Source organism: Papaver somniferum, chromosome 2 (assembly GCF_003573695.1).
Source record: "Papaver somniferum cultivar HN1 chromosome 2, ASM357369v1, whole genome shotgun sequence".
NCBI classification, from domain to species: Eukaryota; Viridiplantae; Streptophyta; class Magnoliopsida; order Ranunculales; family Papaveraceae; genus Papaver; species Papaver somniferum.
The window spans coordinates 22,335,605-22,348,674 of record NC_039359.1 but is presented as its reverse complement, the minus strand read 5'-3'; the positions used below and the strand labels follow the sequence as shown (position 1 = coordinate 22,348,674).

Below are 13,070 nucleotides of genomic sequence, written 5' to 3'. Positions count from 1 at the left end.
GTAGATCCGGTGTAAGTTCACGCCATTTTTCAAGTGGTAGACCGGATAATTCACGCCGTTTTTCAGGCGACAGTCTTTCCTCCCCCTAACGGCGGGAAGACTTTCTCATTAAATTTGCAAATCTTGTAGTAGAATAATAATAACAGTGGAATATAGCACGTCTCAAACAGAAAACATGACAATGGTTTCACGGGTAATAAGTTCAAAATGAACAAAATCATTCAACGGATACAAACGAACAATAGAATACTCACCATCAATGCCCAGAGCATCACTAGAATGATACAACATTAATGACTGACAGGTAAGAGTTTCTTTTAAATCTATATGAGTATAAATACACAGTTACCATCCAGGTGATATGTCGAGTCATGCATGACCACCAGACCATACTCCCATGAACCTGGTTAGTGTCTGCGGAAACTGGTTGTCAAGATTATCGTTATACAACAAGCGACCTTAATTATCTCATTACGCTTTCTTATAAGCATCAAATTTTGAATTAAAGTTCGTGGATGCTAGGACTGAGGTCCTAAAAGCAAATACAAGTGAGAGAACAACTCAATATGGACTAAGATCCATATTTTCCAATCATATGAAATTTGTCGATAAATCCTTTGCAAAGGGGGATAACCATCCACATCGATTTCAGTAGCTACTCTAAGTATTATCGACAACTAGTTAACAATCAGTTAATAACGATTTCACATCATTCTCTAGAGTACGAGGATATTCTAAAAAAAATTGGTACCAAATTTCAGAATGCGGATATTCTGCTCCATGAGATATCAACGCAAATTTCATGGACATGCTCCTCGTCAGGAGATATCGACTCATAACTCAAAGAGAATATGGACGTTATCTGATTAGATTGGCATACCTCGAACTAGAGGTTTTCGTCTATGCTTCTAAGCACATTTTCAGACAAAACAATCGTTGCGATTCCATGACATGCCTTGCAAGGAATTTAATTTATACGGAATCAAGCAAGCACATTATTGCTAAATCTAGCAACAAATTAGTCTCTAACATCTCATGCATTTCTCGGTGTGAGAATTTAGATGAGACGCAATTGGATTTAACCAATGTCGTCGAAGATTCTCCCCCTGATCCTTAGGAGGGATGTCTCATCAATAAAACATTCAGTTCTGCATGACTCAACCTATCAAAGGAGCAACTGGGTGCAGAAAAAAATAATAACATGCAACCTAGGAGAGGTAACTGATCAGGTTTCCTCTCTCGTTTACTGTCCAGTTGGGATAATTTTAAGAATTTACATTGCCATGTAAAATTAACAGTAAACTGTAAACGAATTCTGTGACCATAGACATTATCTCAATATCAGTACCAGTCCTGCCAAGACGACCGATAGAGATCAACAACAATGAACGGCATTTCAAATGCGTGTATCGTGTCTTTTATGTCACAGCGATAGCAGAGCTCTTCCAGGCTCAAAGATGGTTATTCACCCAATCATTATGCTATCGTCCTGTATTATTCCACTACTGGTGGTACGGTGCTCATCAGGTTCTTAAACCCGAGAACTATTGTGGTTCCCATATTCAAGTATGCTTACCACAATTGTATTTTCCTTCTTCGCCAAAGATAAAGTTATTTGCATAAGTACTAGTGCAAATTTAATTCACCAAATTCAGGATTTTAGGTAATAGCTCAGGCGACGAGAAGACATGATATTAACTCTAAATATCATTTACAAAAATGCAACACTCACTATCACTCGACGTTTGTACATTTACGAGGCGCAATTAATATTTGCAGCACTCGGTGTTGTTGACACAACATATACAAAGTGCAAATTAAGCACTCGCTCCTTAAAGCTCGTCGATACATATAATTGGCGCATATAATGCACACCGTAAAGCTAGCGGGAACACATAAGGGCGCAAAATATGCCGCTCTCCTTATTGCTCACCACAACATTTTATACGGTGCATATATCTTCTCCAGAAAATTAAGCTGAACTATTTACCACAAAAATTAATGGTGAAAACAAGGAAGAAAACATTCAAAATGTAATATATACGGTTCCAATGTAATACCAGCAAATCTCCAATTTCGTCAATCAGGGTCGGCGAAACATTAATTTATCAAAGTTGAAATATGGACACATTCCTTTTGTTAAAAGAAAATGTCTCGATATCAATTATAGGTCATTTCAAGGACCGTTGATAGAGACTGGTCAACACTACACCAAATTTAGTGATTAGCAACGGGAAGTGGCAATTGCAAAGTGGGGTCGCAACAGTTCTGTACTGTTACGAAAGTCGAAGTTGCAATTTTTAGCAACGGCTACTCTGCCGTTGCAAAATTTTGGTCGCAACAGTTAGAAATTATTGCAACGTTGAAAAGTCGCACTGTTTCAAGCAGTTACGAAATTAGATGGACGCAACAGCTTCAAGCAGTTGCGAAATTTTTGTATCCTCAAAAAAATAGTGGTTTTGACTGGTTTTGACCAGTCAAAACTAGGTCGAAATTCTAATTTCCTGTAACAAAATCCGGTTACCCCTACTCATTTGAAAATCAAATTAATCCAACAAAATCAAATCAACCCTGCTTTAGAACCCAAACTACCTAAGCAATGAAGTTTACAACAAATTCAAAAAGAAAAAAATTGCTGAACAAAAAATAAGAGACTCTATGTTTTGCAAGTGCAGCAGTGCAAGGGAATATGACACAACTCGGGAAATGAACTTGTTTCGTGCCTGATAATAATGCTAAGTGCACCAAGAGGGGTTACCACAATAGTTGGGCCAAATGCATATATAAGTCACAAAGTTAGCAATTTCCCCAACAATCACTGCAAAAATTAAATCATCCCATTAGTAACGTAGTCTTGAAATAGAACATCCTGCAACCCGAATCCATTCCTAACTTCATATGGTTTGAGTTAACTTCATAAGAGATACTCCATGTTTTGAATGTTAATACTTTACTCAGGGGGTACTGAGTTAACCAAAAAGACACAACTTAAAGAAACCAATATGGTAATAGAACACAACTTAAAAAACAATCAATACACAAAATAGTTACGATGCATTTCCTAAGGCATTTTTGCAGATGTAAAATGCCCTTCAGGCAATCAAATTAACCTCATCAAACAAACATAAGAACAAGATTCAAGGACCAAGAAATCAATCTAGTTCCTGAAGTCTAGTTCTTAAAAGAATCATTGCTTGGAACAACATAATGTACATTTAGCTCTCATAGCATATAATGCAAGGCAAGTAGTGAATCACACCACTTGCGGGAACCAAAAAACTCAAATTATAGAAAGGAAAACCATCCAAAAGAGCATTATAAAACCCTAGACCGAGATCTGCCTGATGTCTATAAATAGAGAACGGATAGAGGAGAAAGGTAAAAGCACTATTTTGATTAGACATAGGATTTTACATAATGCATAAAACATACCGAAGGTTCGTAGTTGTTTAAATTGGCTCTGTCAGAAGATGATGCAGGAGAGTTTCCCTACACAACATGAACATTGATGTATATTGAGAAAGAAAAGGGATGTCTACTCAAATACCAAGCATCAATTATTTTCTCAATGACACAGGCAGAAAATAGCACAAAGACATACCAAACTTTCATTGTTCTTTATCTGGACCCTGATAGAAGTCGATGGAGGCCCTTTCCCCTATACAACATGTTCGGCAAACAGGGAGTTAAGAACAGAAATTAAGAAACAGGTGATTTTACAAAAAAGTTAAGACTAATACTTCAAATACCAAATTTTCCTTGTTGCTTATGGGGATCCTAGTGGAAGTCACTGCAGGCCCTTTCCTCTGTACAACATGGTTCGGCAAGAAAAGATACGTAAGGGAGGAGCGAGAGAGGGAGGGAGGGAGGGATGGAGGGAAGTGAAGATTATGAATTTGACATACCAAATTCACTTTGTTATTTGTGGAGACCCTATTGGAAGTCGGTGCAAGCCTTTCTTCCTATACAACATGTTTTGATAACAATAGGAAGTTAAAAAGGAAAAAAAGAAAGAAAAAAAAAGGAGAATATTGTGCACTTGACATACCAAATTCCCACTGTTGTTTACTGGGACTAGAGTAGTTGTTGATGCAGTCTCAACCCCCAATATAACATGGTTTGGCGAGAATATAAAGTTAAGATTAAGCACTTGGCACAAGAGAAATTACACAGAAAAGTGAAGGTACGGCACTTCACATACCAAATCTTCGTTATTGTTAGTGGGGAGCATAGTGGACACTGACGCAAGATCCTTTCCCTACATAATATGGTTTGGCAATTACAGAAAGTCAAAAGAAAGTGATGATTATATAGAAAAGCGAAGATTATGCACTTAACAAAAGAGAAATAATGTCAAGTTACCAAGTATAACTAATTGTTTTTCCACCACTGACCGAGAACAGACTGATTCATACTTGTAATATGTATATACATAGAATAAAATAGAGTACAGAGGTAAAATCTCATCTTTATATATGAAACAAAAAAAGAAAACTTACGACAAATATATATCATCTCCCTTCTCCTTTAAGCTTCATTTCCAGTGTATCGTATGCATCCAAGTCGATGTAGCCATTGAACCACATATCAACAGCCGATATCTGTGATCAGAAACAAAAGTTCATGTAAAACACGAAAAGATGGCAGAGACACATTGGATAATACATAAGCAAATGGAGACATTTCAACAGATGGGATTCCTTCTGTAAGAATGCAACGAAAAAAAAGAAAAAAGCTCTTGTAAGACATGAGCAAGTGGAGCATAACACTTATTACTGTCTATGTTTTAAAAATGTAAGATTCGGAAACAAAATAAAGGCAGATCGCTATATAAAATTACAAAGACTAGATGGAAAAACTCCCCACCTCTGGCTAGAGCTCTTACAATTTCAAGGTTTAGTGATGGCAACCTGGAACAGTAGAAACAGTTAACCAACATCAAAATTACAATTAATATTAATATCTTCCGAGGTCAACACATTTCATTTAAACCTCCATGTTCTCTGAATCTAGAACTCAGATTCCCACTAACCACAACTATTCAAAACCCAATATTATCAAATCTGAATCATACCAAAGTTCCATTTCATTTCTTCAAGCAAAATTTTAACAACAACAATCATATCAACAAACCCCTTTATGCAACTGAATTTACACCTACATTTTTAGACCGAATCTCAAACAAAACCAAATACTTATCCACACCTGATCTTCAATCGAATTAGATCTTCACTTAACCTATTAATCTCCACCTGCACATAGAAAAAAAAACAAAAGCAATGAGAATTTACGGTAAAAGACTAAAGAAGAAAATGGTTCACAGTGAGATGGGAGAAAGAAAATATGTATAGATCGAAGAAGATGGTTATAGATCCAAAAATATAATCCAACAGCTGAGATCGAATCATGGTGGATTGAGTTTACTTCCATTAATAGATCGAATCATGGTGGAGAACGGCGATGCTAGGTCAGTTCTCGGATTTGAGATTAGGGGTTGATTTGGGACTTGAGATCTCTGAAACCAGTAAATCGTTCGACCTTAATCTCAAAGAGATTACTGATTTGAGACTTCATAAGTTCTCTGAAATCAGAGTAGCGGAACCCTAATAATCAGAGAAGAGAACGAGAGAGAGAGGTCTGAGGAGAATGAGAAAGAGTGAGGTTTCATTTGATAATAATAGTTAGTCGAGTCAGTTTTTGATCTGAATGGGATGAATAGACCGAGTCAGCTAAGAGTGTGGGCAGCCACACTCGCTAGTCGCACGCGTACAACTCTAATCTGTTGCAAATAACAGAAATAACAGTTGCGAGTTTTGAAACGAAGAAAAAGTGTTGCAAACATTTTGCAACTGAAGTTCGCAACACAAAATTCGCAACAGAGGAAAAGCTGTTACGGAATCTAGTTACTAATCATGGAAAATGGTGTAGTGTAACCGTGTTAACCCGGTGACCATTTTTCATCGCATTCCGACCTCAGGTAGAACGACTTTGAATTCCATAGATTATCATAGCAAAGGAATATTAAAATTTTGCTATCCCTCAGGATGCAATAATTCCTCGCTCTACCAGTACTAAAACCAATAACACCAACAAAGGTAATTTTATTCTCTACGTATCCTAAAGGACGCGGAGAAACCTTCTGTTAGTTGACTAAAGTGGAAAATATCAAAACGCTACAAAACTTAAATATTTGGTTAAATTCGGAAACCGAATAACATCACAAATATGAGTAGTTTCCAATACGTACCTATTTTGGATATCTCTTCATATACCATAATGGTATGTGCTCCAAATAGCACATACAAGACACAGTAAGACACCTAACTTTCTCTTTAACAAGTCCTAATAAAAATAGGAAACAAAGTTAGACATTACAAAAATTTATGCACAAAACAACTCAACAATAGTTGAATAAGATATGGGTTGAAGAGAATTATCCTTTTCCGCATCGTCAACCCCTGCCGGTTACCGTAGAGCAATTCGTGCTGATAACATCTTATAAATTCATTGAATGAATGGTAAAAATGAGACATTATAGAAACGATAAAAATGAAAGAGAAAATCTCTTATTAGGTTCACTTCATCTGTTACATATCTCGGCTATTTATAGCCAGAGTTTTGAGTACCATATGAGACATGGATATGCCACGTCACAATACACTTGTCACTACAGAGGTGAACAAGGAAGTTGCATGATTATCCTTTGATGGATAATTTCTATCTTGGCCGACTTAACCTCTAGCACAACAGAAGAAGCTAGAATGTTGTGGAGATGGTGTAAAGTGGTGAGTCACCTCCTACTGTCATGCTTACGTAATAGACAACTAAATTTGACAGCAAACTTAATATAACAACACTTGTGAGTTCGACCGAGCAATGCTCTAACAATCTCCCCCTTTGTCAATTTTAGTGACAAAACTAATTAATACATCATCCACCATGTCTTCTTGATTTCTTTGGTTTCTCGAATTCTCTTTGAACTCTTTGTAATTCCAAGTTGCAATGATTCTGAATGTGTTCAACTCAGAATCGTTGTTGTTGAAGAACCGATTCCATAGCGATAACAAGTTTTTGAAAATAAAATATTCTCAATCGTTGTTATGCAGACACATAGTATTATTATCTTCTCTCCAAAGTTCAATTGTATCTCAACTCTAAAGTAATATTACGGTGATATGTTCTCCCCTTTAATGAATACTTACATCTTTTGTTTAATAGGAAAACCTATTGATTAAATGATCCACTCCTCGTTACATAATGATCCGTGAACCGTATGTATGTAGTACGAAACTACTAAATAATTCTCCCCCCTTTTGTCAATAAAATTAACAAAGGTACGAAAATCGCGGGATCATAATGAATACAACCAAAAGATATATCAAGATTAAGGAAGATGGAGATACTACATAATAACATAGTTAAAATGCAACTCCTCATATCAACTTGTTTTAGATGATATCACATAGTAATAAATACTTAGCGCTCATCCTAGGAGATTAAAAATATACAATCATCCCCTTTATAATTACACAACCACACTCCCCACAAAGATATAACAATTAAGCACAAGTTCATTTAAGAACTCTCCCCGATCAAATGTCATTATCGAGAGAACAACATGAGTGACCTTACTTTTGTGAAAAAGAAGGATTTGTGGATATTAACAAATCACAAGGATTTGTATTCATATTACCAACATAAATTAGTCTCAAGACCAGTTACGAACGACGAGACAATTTTACTCAATTTTACTCAACATAAGAGAATCTTATGGAGTGTGTCAAGCATCAAACCACAAAAGTGTGATAAAAAAAGATCAATACGGCGAGAAACGATTGCGAGTTCAACCTAACAATGCTCTAACAATTGGTAAATTCAACAATTTTAATCACTGCAGGTTATATAATCAACCCAAGTAATTTACAGGGTGTTAGTCCTCAAGGGAGTTGGGTGTAGTTGGGTTTTCTCCCGTTAGTCGTGGGGGAGTTTGAAGGAGTCTCTTAAAATCCCCGTTAGTCGTGGGAGAGTTTACAAGAGTATCCCAAACTCCCTAGAAAACTCCATTAGTCGTGGGGGAGTTTGAAACAAACTATTAAACTCCATGTTAGTGGTAAAAATTAGAATGCTAGGGAGTTGGGTTTTTTTGGAGAGTTCTGGGGAGTTCGTTTTAGGGATGACAAGGAGAATGTTAATGTTCAAGATTGTGTGGACTCTGATGAGCAATCCGAAGGAAATTCTGTTGTGGAAGCTGCTGCTACGGCAAATGAAGTGAAAAATTCAAAAGAATTGGGTGTTGTTTCGGATGCTAAAAGATCTATGAAATCAGCTGGGAATGGGAAGGACTCTTCAGAATCAACAGGGTCGGAAAGTAGGGGATTTTCAGGTTCTAATAGTGAAACTAATTTTTTGCATGACGAAACTACCAAAAATGCTTTCCGTGCTAGATTGGATGCTATGAAATCGCAACGAGAAGTTTCTCTCATAGGCAAAGCCACGTTAGAAGGTCATACTGATTTGGAGGGGAATATCTTGGATGACAATTCTCCGGATATAAACAGTTTGGGTCTCAAAATTCAAAAGGATAGGTCTCATAGCCTTCTCAGAATAAAGAAAAATCAAATCAATCTCTCATTAAACTTGTTCCTGGTAATGCTTCTGATGAAGATGGGGAGAGTGAATTTCATGAAGATTACGAGGATTCGGATATTTTGGCTGCCATTTTTCCTAAAGCAAGACATAAAAGAATATTAAGAAGATGACTTCATTGTCTTTACTTTTTTCTTAAGAGTTTTTTTTAATGAGTCTTTTTGAGTTTTTCCTTTAGCCTGGTTTATGGTGGTGGGGTGGTAGGGGTGGCTTTAGAGCCCCTTGTAATTCTTGTAATTACGTTTTTTCGCTTTAATAAACTTTTGGACTTAGCAAAAAAAAAATTCTTAATAAATCATGATGAACATAATCCTGGTTTACGAGCATCTAGCTCAGCTGGTCATCCCCGTTTCCCAAAAAGTTTCATACGCTCCAGGAGGTCCCAGGTTCGAGCCCCCAATGACATAATATTGCAGGAATTAACATGGAAGGTAGAGTTAGCTTACCCCCCTTGTGACACAATCTCATCGCCCATCCGCTTCGGCTCCTTTGGATAGGTTACCCATGAGGCTCGCTGGTAGGCTAACACAACAACCTGTTCAATTAATGTAGTAGTATGTTGTTGGAGCTTAGCTTGTTAGGCTTCCAACTAGTTAATGTAATACTCCCTCTGTTTCTAAAAAATAGGCTTGTTTGGTTTCACAAAAATTAAGAAAACCAATCATTGTAGACACTTTTTCATGTTTTTTCCTAATCTATTCTTGGTCCCCACTCATTTGATATAAGAGCAAGTCTTATGGTGGAATCCAACCTACTCCAAGTGTGGAAAATTCATGGAATGTCAAGTCTAGTGGCTTCCAAGTTGGGGTTTTCCACAGAAAATCCAAGCAAGGTTCCATGGTATGGTGGAAGGGTCCGTGGAATCCATCTAAATGCCAATAAGAATAGCGTTAAACGCAATTAAAAATGGAGCTAAAAAACGCAATTAAGAATTGCGTTTTTTTTTATCCGTAGATTTAAAATGCGTTGTTGAAATCTAACGGCTGAAAAAAAAAGATCCATTCTTAATTCCGTTTTTTTAGCTCCATTCTTAATTCCGTTTTTTTTATCCGTAGATTTAAAATGAGTTGTTGAAATCTAACGGCTGAAAAAAAAAAACTCCATTCTTAATTGCGTCTTTTTTGCTCCATTCTTAATTGCGTTTTTTTAGCTCCATTAAGAATAGCGTTTCTACTATTCCACCATTACACTTGCGCTTCCATCCACAGTTCCAAATGCTGAGGTGGCGTGGAAGATGGAAGATGGATGGATTCCACCATAAGACTTGCTCTAAGAGAAAATGAAGAGAGAAATGGTCTCCCTTTTTATATTAAGAGAGAAAAGGGAGAGAGGGAAATGGTCTTCTATGGATATATTACTAAAATTATAACATTTGACTTTCCACATATGGAAACAAGCCTATTTTTTTTATATATCCAAATAAGGAAACAAGCCTACTTTTTTGATATATCCTTAGAAACGGAGGGAGTACTCTTTATAATATACAGTACTCCCTCCGTACCTATTATATAGGCGGAGTTCAAAAAATTTGTAGTGCCATTAGATAGGCAGAGTTCCACTTCCAAAGTTGTTTTTTCCACATATAACCCTATTAATGATGCATGAATATCATACAATCTAGTTTTACATGTGAGATAGAGATATATAAAATAATATTTATATTAGAACAGGATAAAAATAAATTTGGAAAATAGAAGAAAATTTATGGAAACTAAACATTTTCTTATTCTAATAGAATACTGCTTCTCCGTTTATATAATATAGGTACGGAGGGATTATTATATAAGAAAAATCTAAATTTTAATGCGAAAGGCAAGGACAGGGAACTAAAACCCCATCCCGTATCACTAGTTACCGTAACCGTACCCGATCTCCATCCTCGTTTATCAGGATAAAACCCAGTCCAATTGTGACGGACCTCACGGGAATGGGTTTGGGCGGGGCCAAATTGCCATCCCTGGTCCCTACAAGCCAGAAACCAAACAGTCCCCACGAAATCGATCTTGTGAAAACAAAACTGACGTTTACCGGTTGGAAAGTGCTTCCGTTGGGTGACCCTTGTATTTGACACCTCTCATGCAGCTCCCCACGACAATTTGGATAAAATGTTTATTCAAATGTTTGAATGACACATCGATAAAATTAGGTTACACGTGTAATGATGTTAAAACACTCGATTCAAGGTGTCGCTCGTGCACATACACCAACAAAGACATCTCCAGAACATAAATTCCGATCCTAAGTTCCAGTCTCGAAAGAAAACAAAACGAAACCTTGCTTTGATTACCACTCTATTCATCAAAAAATCTCAGATCTACACTTTTATCCCATTATAGACCTACTCTTTTACTAGTAAAATTTGAGTCGTTGTAATCATGAGTCAGCAACAACCAAGGAGGGCTCAAGGTAATGAGCAGCAACAAGAACCCGTCAAGTATGGAGATGTATTTCCAGTATCAGGTGAGTTAGCATCAAAACCTATAGCTCCACGAGATGCAGCAATGATGCAGAGTGCAGAGAGTTCTATACTAGGTCAAACACAAAAAGGTGGTCCCGCTTCTGTTATGCAATCTGCCGCTACCCAAAATGTAAGAGCTGGTGTTGTTGATCGTAGTCAAGTTACTGCGGCAGCTGCTGATCAAGGCGTGACTGTCTCTGAAACTGATCTTCCAGGTGGTCGTGTTGTATCTGAAGCAGTTGGAGGACAGGTTTCTAACTCCCCTCTCTAGATTGGAAAACCATTGTTAGCTTGTTATAACTGTCCCCGGTTGCTCTGTATTTTCCTTGTCTTAAAAATACAACACAGCCGGAGAACTTAACTAACAACTACCGCCGCTTTTCTTTTATTACCAATAAATAGGTTGTTGGAAGCTTTGTTCAACCCGGGTCAGCTCAAGGGACGACAGGTAAGGTAGCATATGGTGGTAATGACATTGACATTGACATTGGAGGAGGAAAGATTACAATTGGGGAAGCATTAGAAGCGACTGCACTAACGGCAGGAGATAAGCCGGTGGATCAGAGTGATGCTGCTGCGATACAAGCAGCAGAAGTTAGGGCAACCGGACGGAACGTAATAACTCCAGGTGGTGTTGCTGCAGCTGCTCAAGCAGCTGCTACTTATAACACTCGTGTTGCGAGAGATGAAGACAAGACTACACTTGGAGATGTTCTAACTGTATGTGCTATTCAGATTGATCCCTCTCTTGATAAACTATAGGGTTTGACCAAAATGGTTTGTTCACAGATCTGATACTGGTTTTGTCTTTTGTGCTAGGATGCGGCTTTGAAGTTGCCAGCAGACAAGGAGGCTACGCCTAGAGATGCAGAAGGGGTGGTGGGTGCAGAAATGAGAAACAACCCTAATCTTGCAACACATCCTGGTGGTGTGGCTGCCTCCGTTGTTGCTGCTGCTAGGCTCAACCAGAACAATGACTAGGTTGATGAAAATACCCAGAAATCAGTTTCTAGAGAGAAGGAAAAAAAAAGGAATATCAGACTAGCTTTATAACGATGGTGTAGCTAGCAGTCTTAGGGAAGTCTCTCCATTTCAGTTGTTTACTGTGTATGTGAAGTTGTAAGCCTTTGTGCTTTTTGATGTGTTAATAGTGTTGTGGACCTCGCTTTTATAAATAAATGTTGAGCTTTTGCAGTGCTACAAGCGTCTAAACTGTCCGTAGTTAAATGTGCATTTTTTTCCATTTTGGTCTTCAAGCTGGATGAAGTTTTAATCCTGTTTTCCTCGACGGACGAAATGCTAATTTCACAGAGAAGCTCGATCTTTTACGGATGTAGTGAAGGAAAAAGAAATTAGATGACATGTAAAATCTCAACATAAGAGTTGTTACGGGTTATAGGGGCGGGCATTCTAATAGGACAAAAAGGGATAAAAATTGTCATTACATGATCATTCAAGGTGATTAAAAAAAATACTGTAAAGATAAATTAACCCTCGTAACAGATAATTTAGTTTAGTGATGATAATCAAATTTAGTGTGATGATTAATTTCACTTATATTAATCAAAACCAAAATCAAATTTTTAGATTTAAAAAAAAAAGTTTAGAGGAGAAGGTTAATCTCGATCAATTGAAGAAATTAACCAACAAAATGAACAACTGAAGAAATTAACCAACAAAATGAACAACCAGGACCTGAAAATGACTGGATAACAAAATGAACAACCAGGACCTGAAAAAGACTGGGTATACTTCTAAATTAACCAACAAAATGAACAACCAGGACCTGAAAATGACTGGATAACAAAATGAACAACCAGGACCTGAAAATGACCGGGTATACTTTTAAATTAGTCGCAACTAGCTTTTTGTTGCTCAAAGTTATCTAAAGTACGTAAAAAATTCAATTTTTTTCATTTTCAGAGCTAATTACGGTTGGAATTGTGCTCATAACCAACCGTAAATC

General features: G+C 37.1%; 2 protein-coding genes across 6 annotated transcripts; one reads left to right on the top strand and one right to left on the bottom strand.

The window, feature by feature from the left end:
- Window positions 1-2,529: 2,529 nt before the first annotated feature.
- Window positions 2,530-5,625, bottom strand: LOC113353035. 5 transcript variants are annotated; one of them, XM_026596754.1, is made up of 10 exons: window positions 5,206-5,625; window positions 4,867-4,910; window positions 4,500-4,601; window positions 4,202-4,258; window positions 4,049-4,096; window positions 3,906-3,962; window positions 3,741-3,806; window positions 3,602-3,658; window positions 3,433-3,489; window positions 2,530-2,818 (listed from the first exon to the last, which is right to left on the bottom strand). In XM_026596754.1, the coding sequence occupies exons 4-10, from the start codon at window positions 4,229-4,231 to the stop codon at window positions 2,816-2,818; spliced, it is 318 nt and encodes a 105-aa protein (XP_026452539.1). In that variant the 5' UTR covers window positions 4,232-4,258; window positions 4,500-4,601; window positions 4,867-4,910; window positions 5,206-5,625; the 3' UTR covers window positions 2,530-2,815. The 5 variants fall into 5 exon arrangements, with proteins under 5 accessions (XP_026452539.1, XP_026452540.1, XP_026452538.1 ...); XM_026596755.1 differs by having other exon boundaries at window positions 3,750-3,806; XM_026596753.1 differs by lacking the exon at window positions 2,530-2,818 and having other exon boundaries at window positions 3,337-3,489; window positions 3,750-3,806.
- Window positions 5,626-11,009: 5,384 nt separating this feature from the next.
- Window positions 11,010-12,134, top strand: LOC113353034 (late embryogenesis abundant protein D-34-like). Its single transcript, XM_026596752.1, has 3 exons — window positions 11,010-11,354; window positions 11,507-11,824; window positions 11,924-12,134. The coding sequence occupies exons 1-3, from the start codon at window positions 11,022-11,024 to the stop codon at window positions 12,083-12,085; spliced, it is 813 nt and encodes a 270-aa protein (XP_026452537.1). The 5' UTR covers window positions 11,010-11,021; the 3' UTR covers window positions 12,086-12,134.
- Window positions 12,135-13,070: the final 936 nt, after the last annotated feature.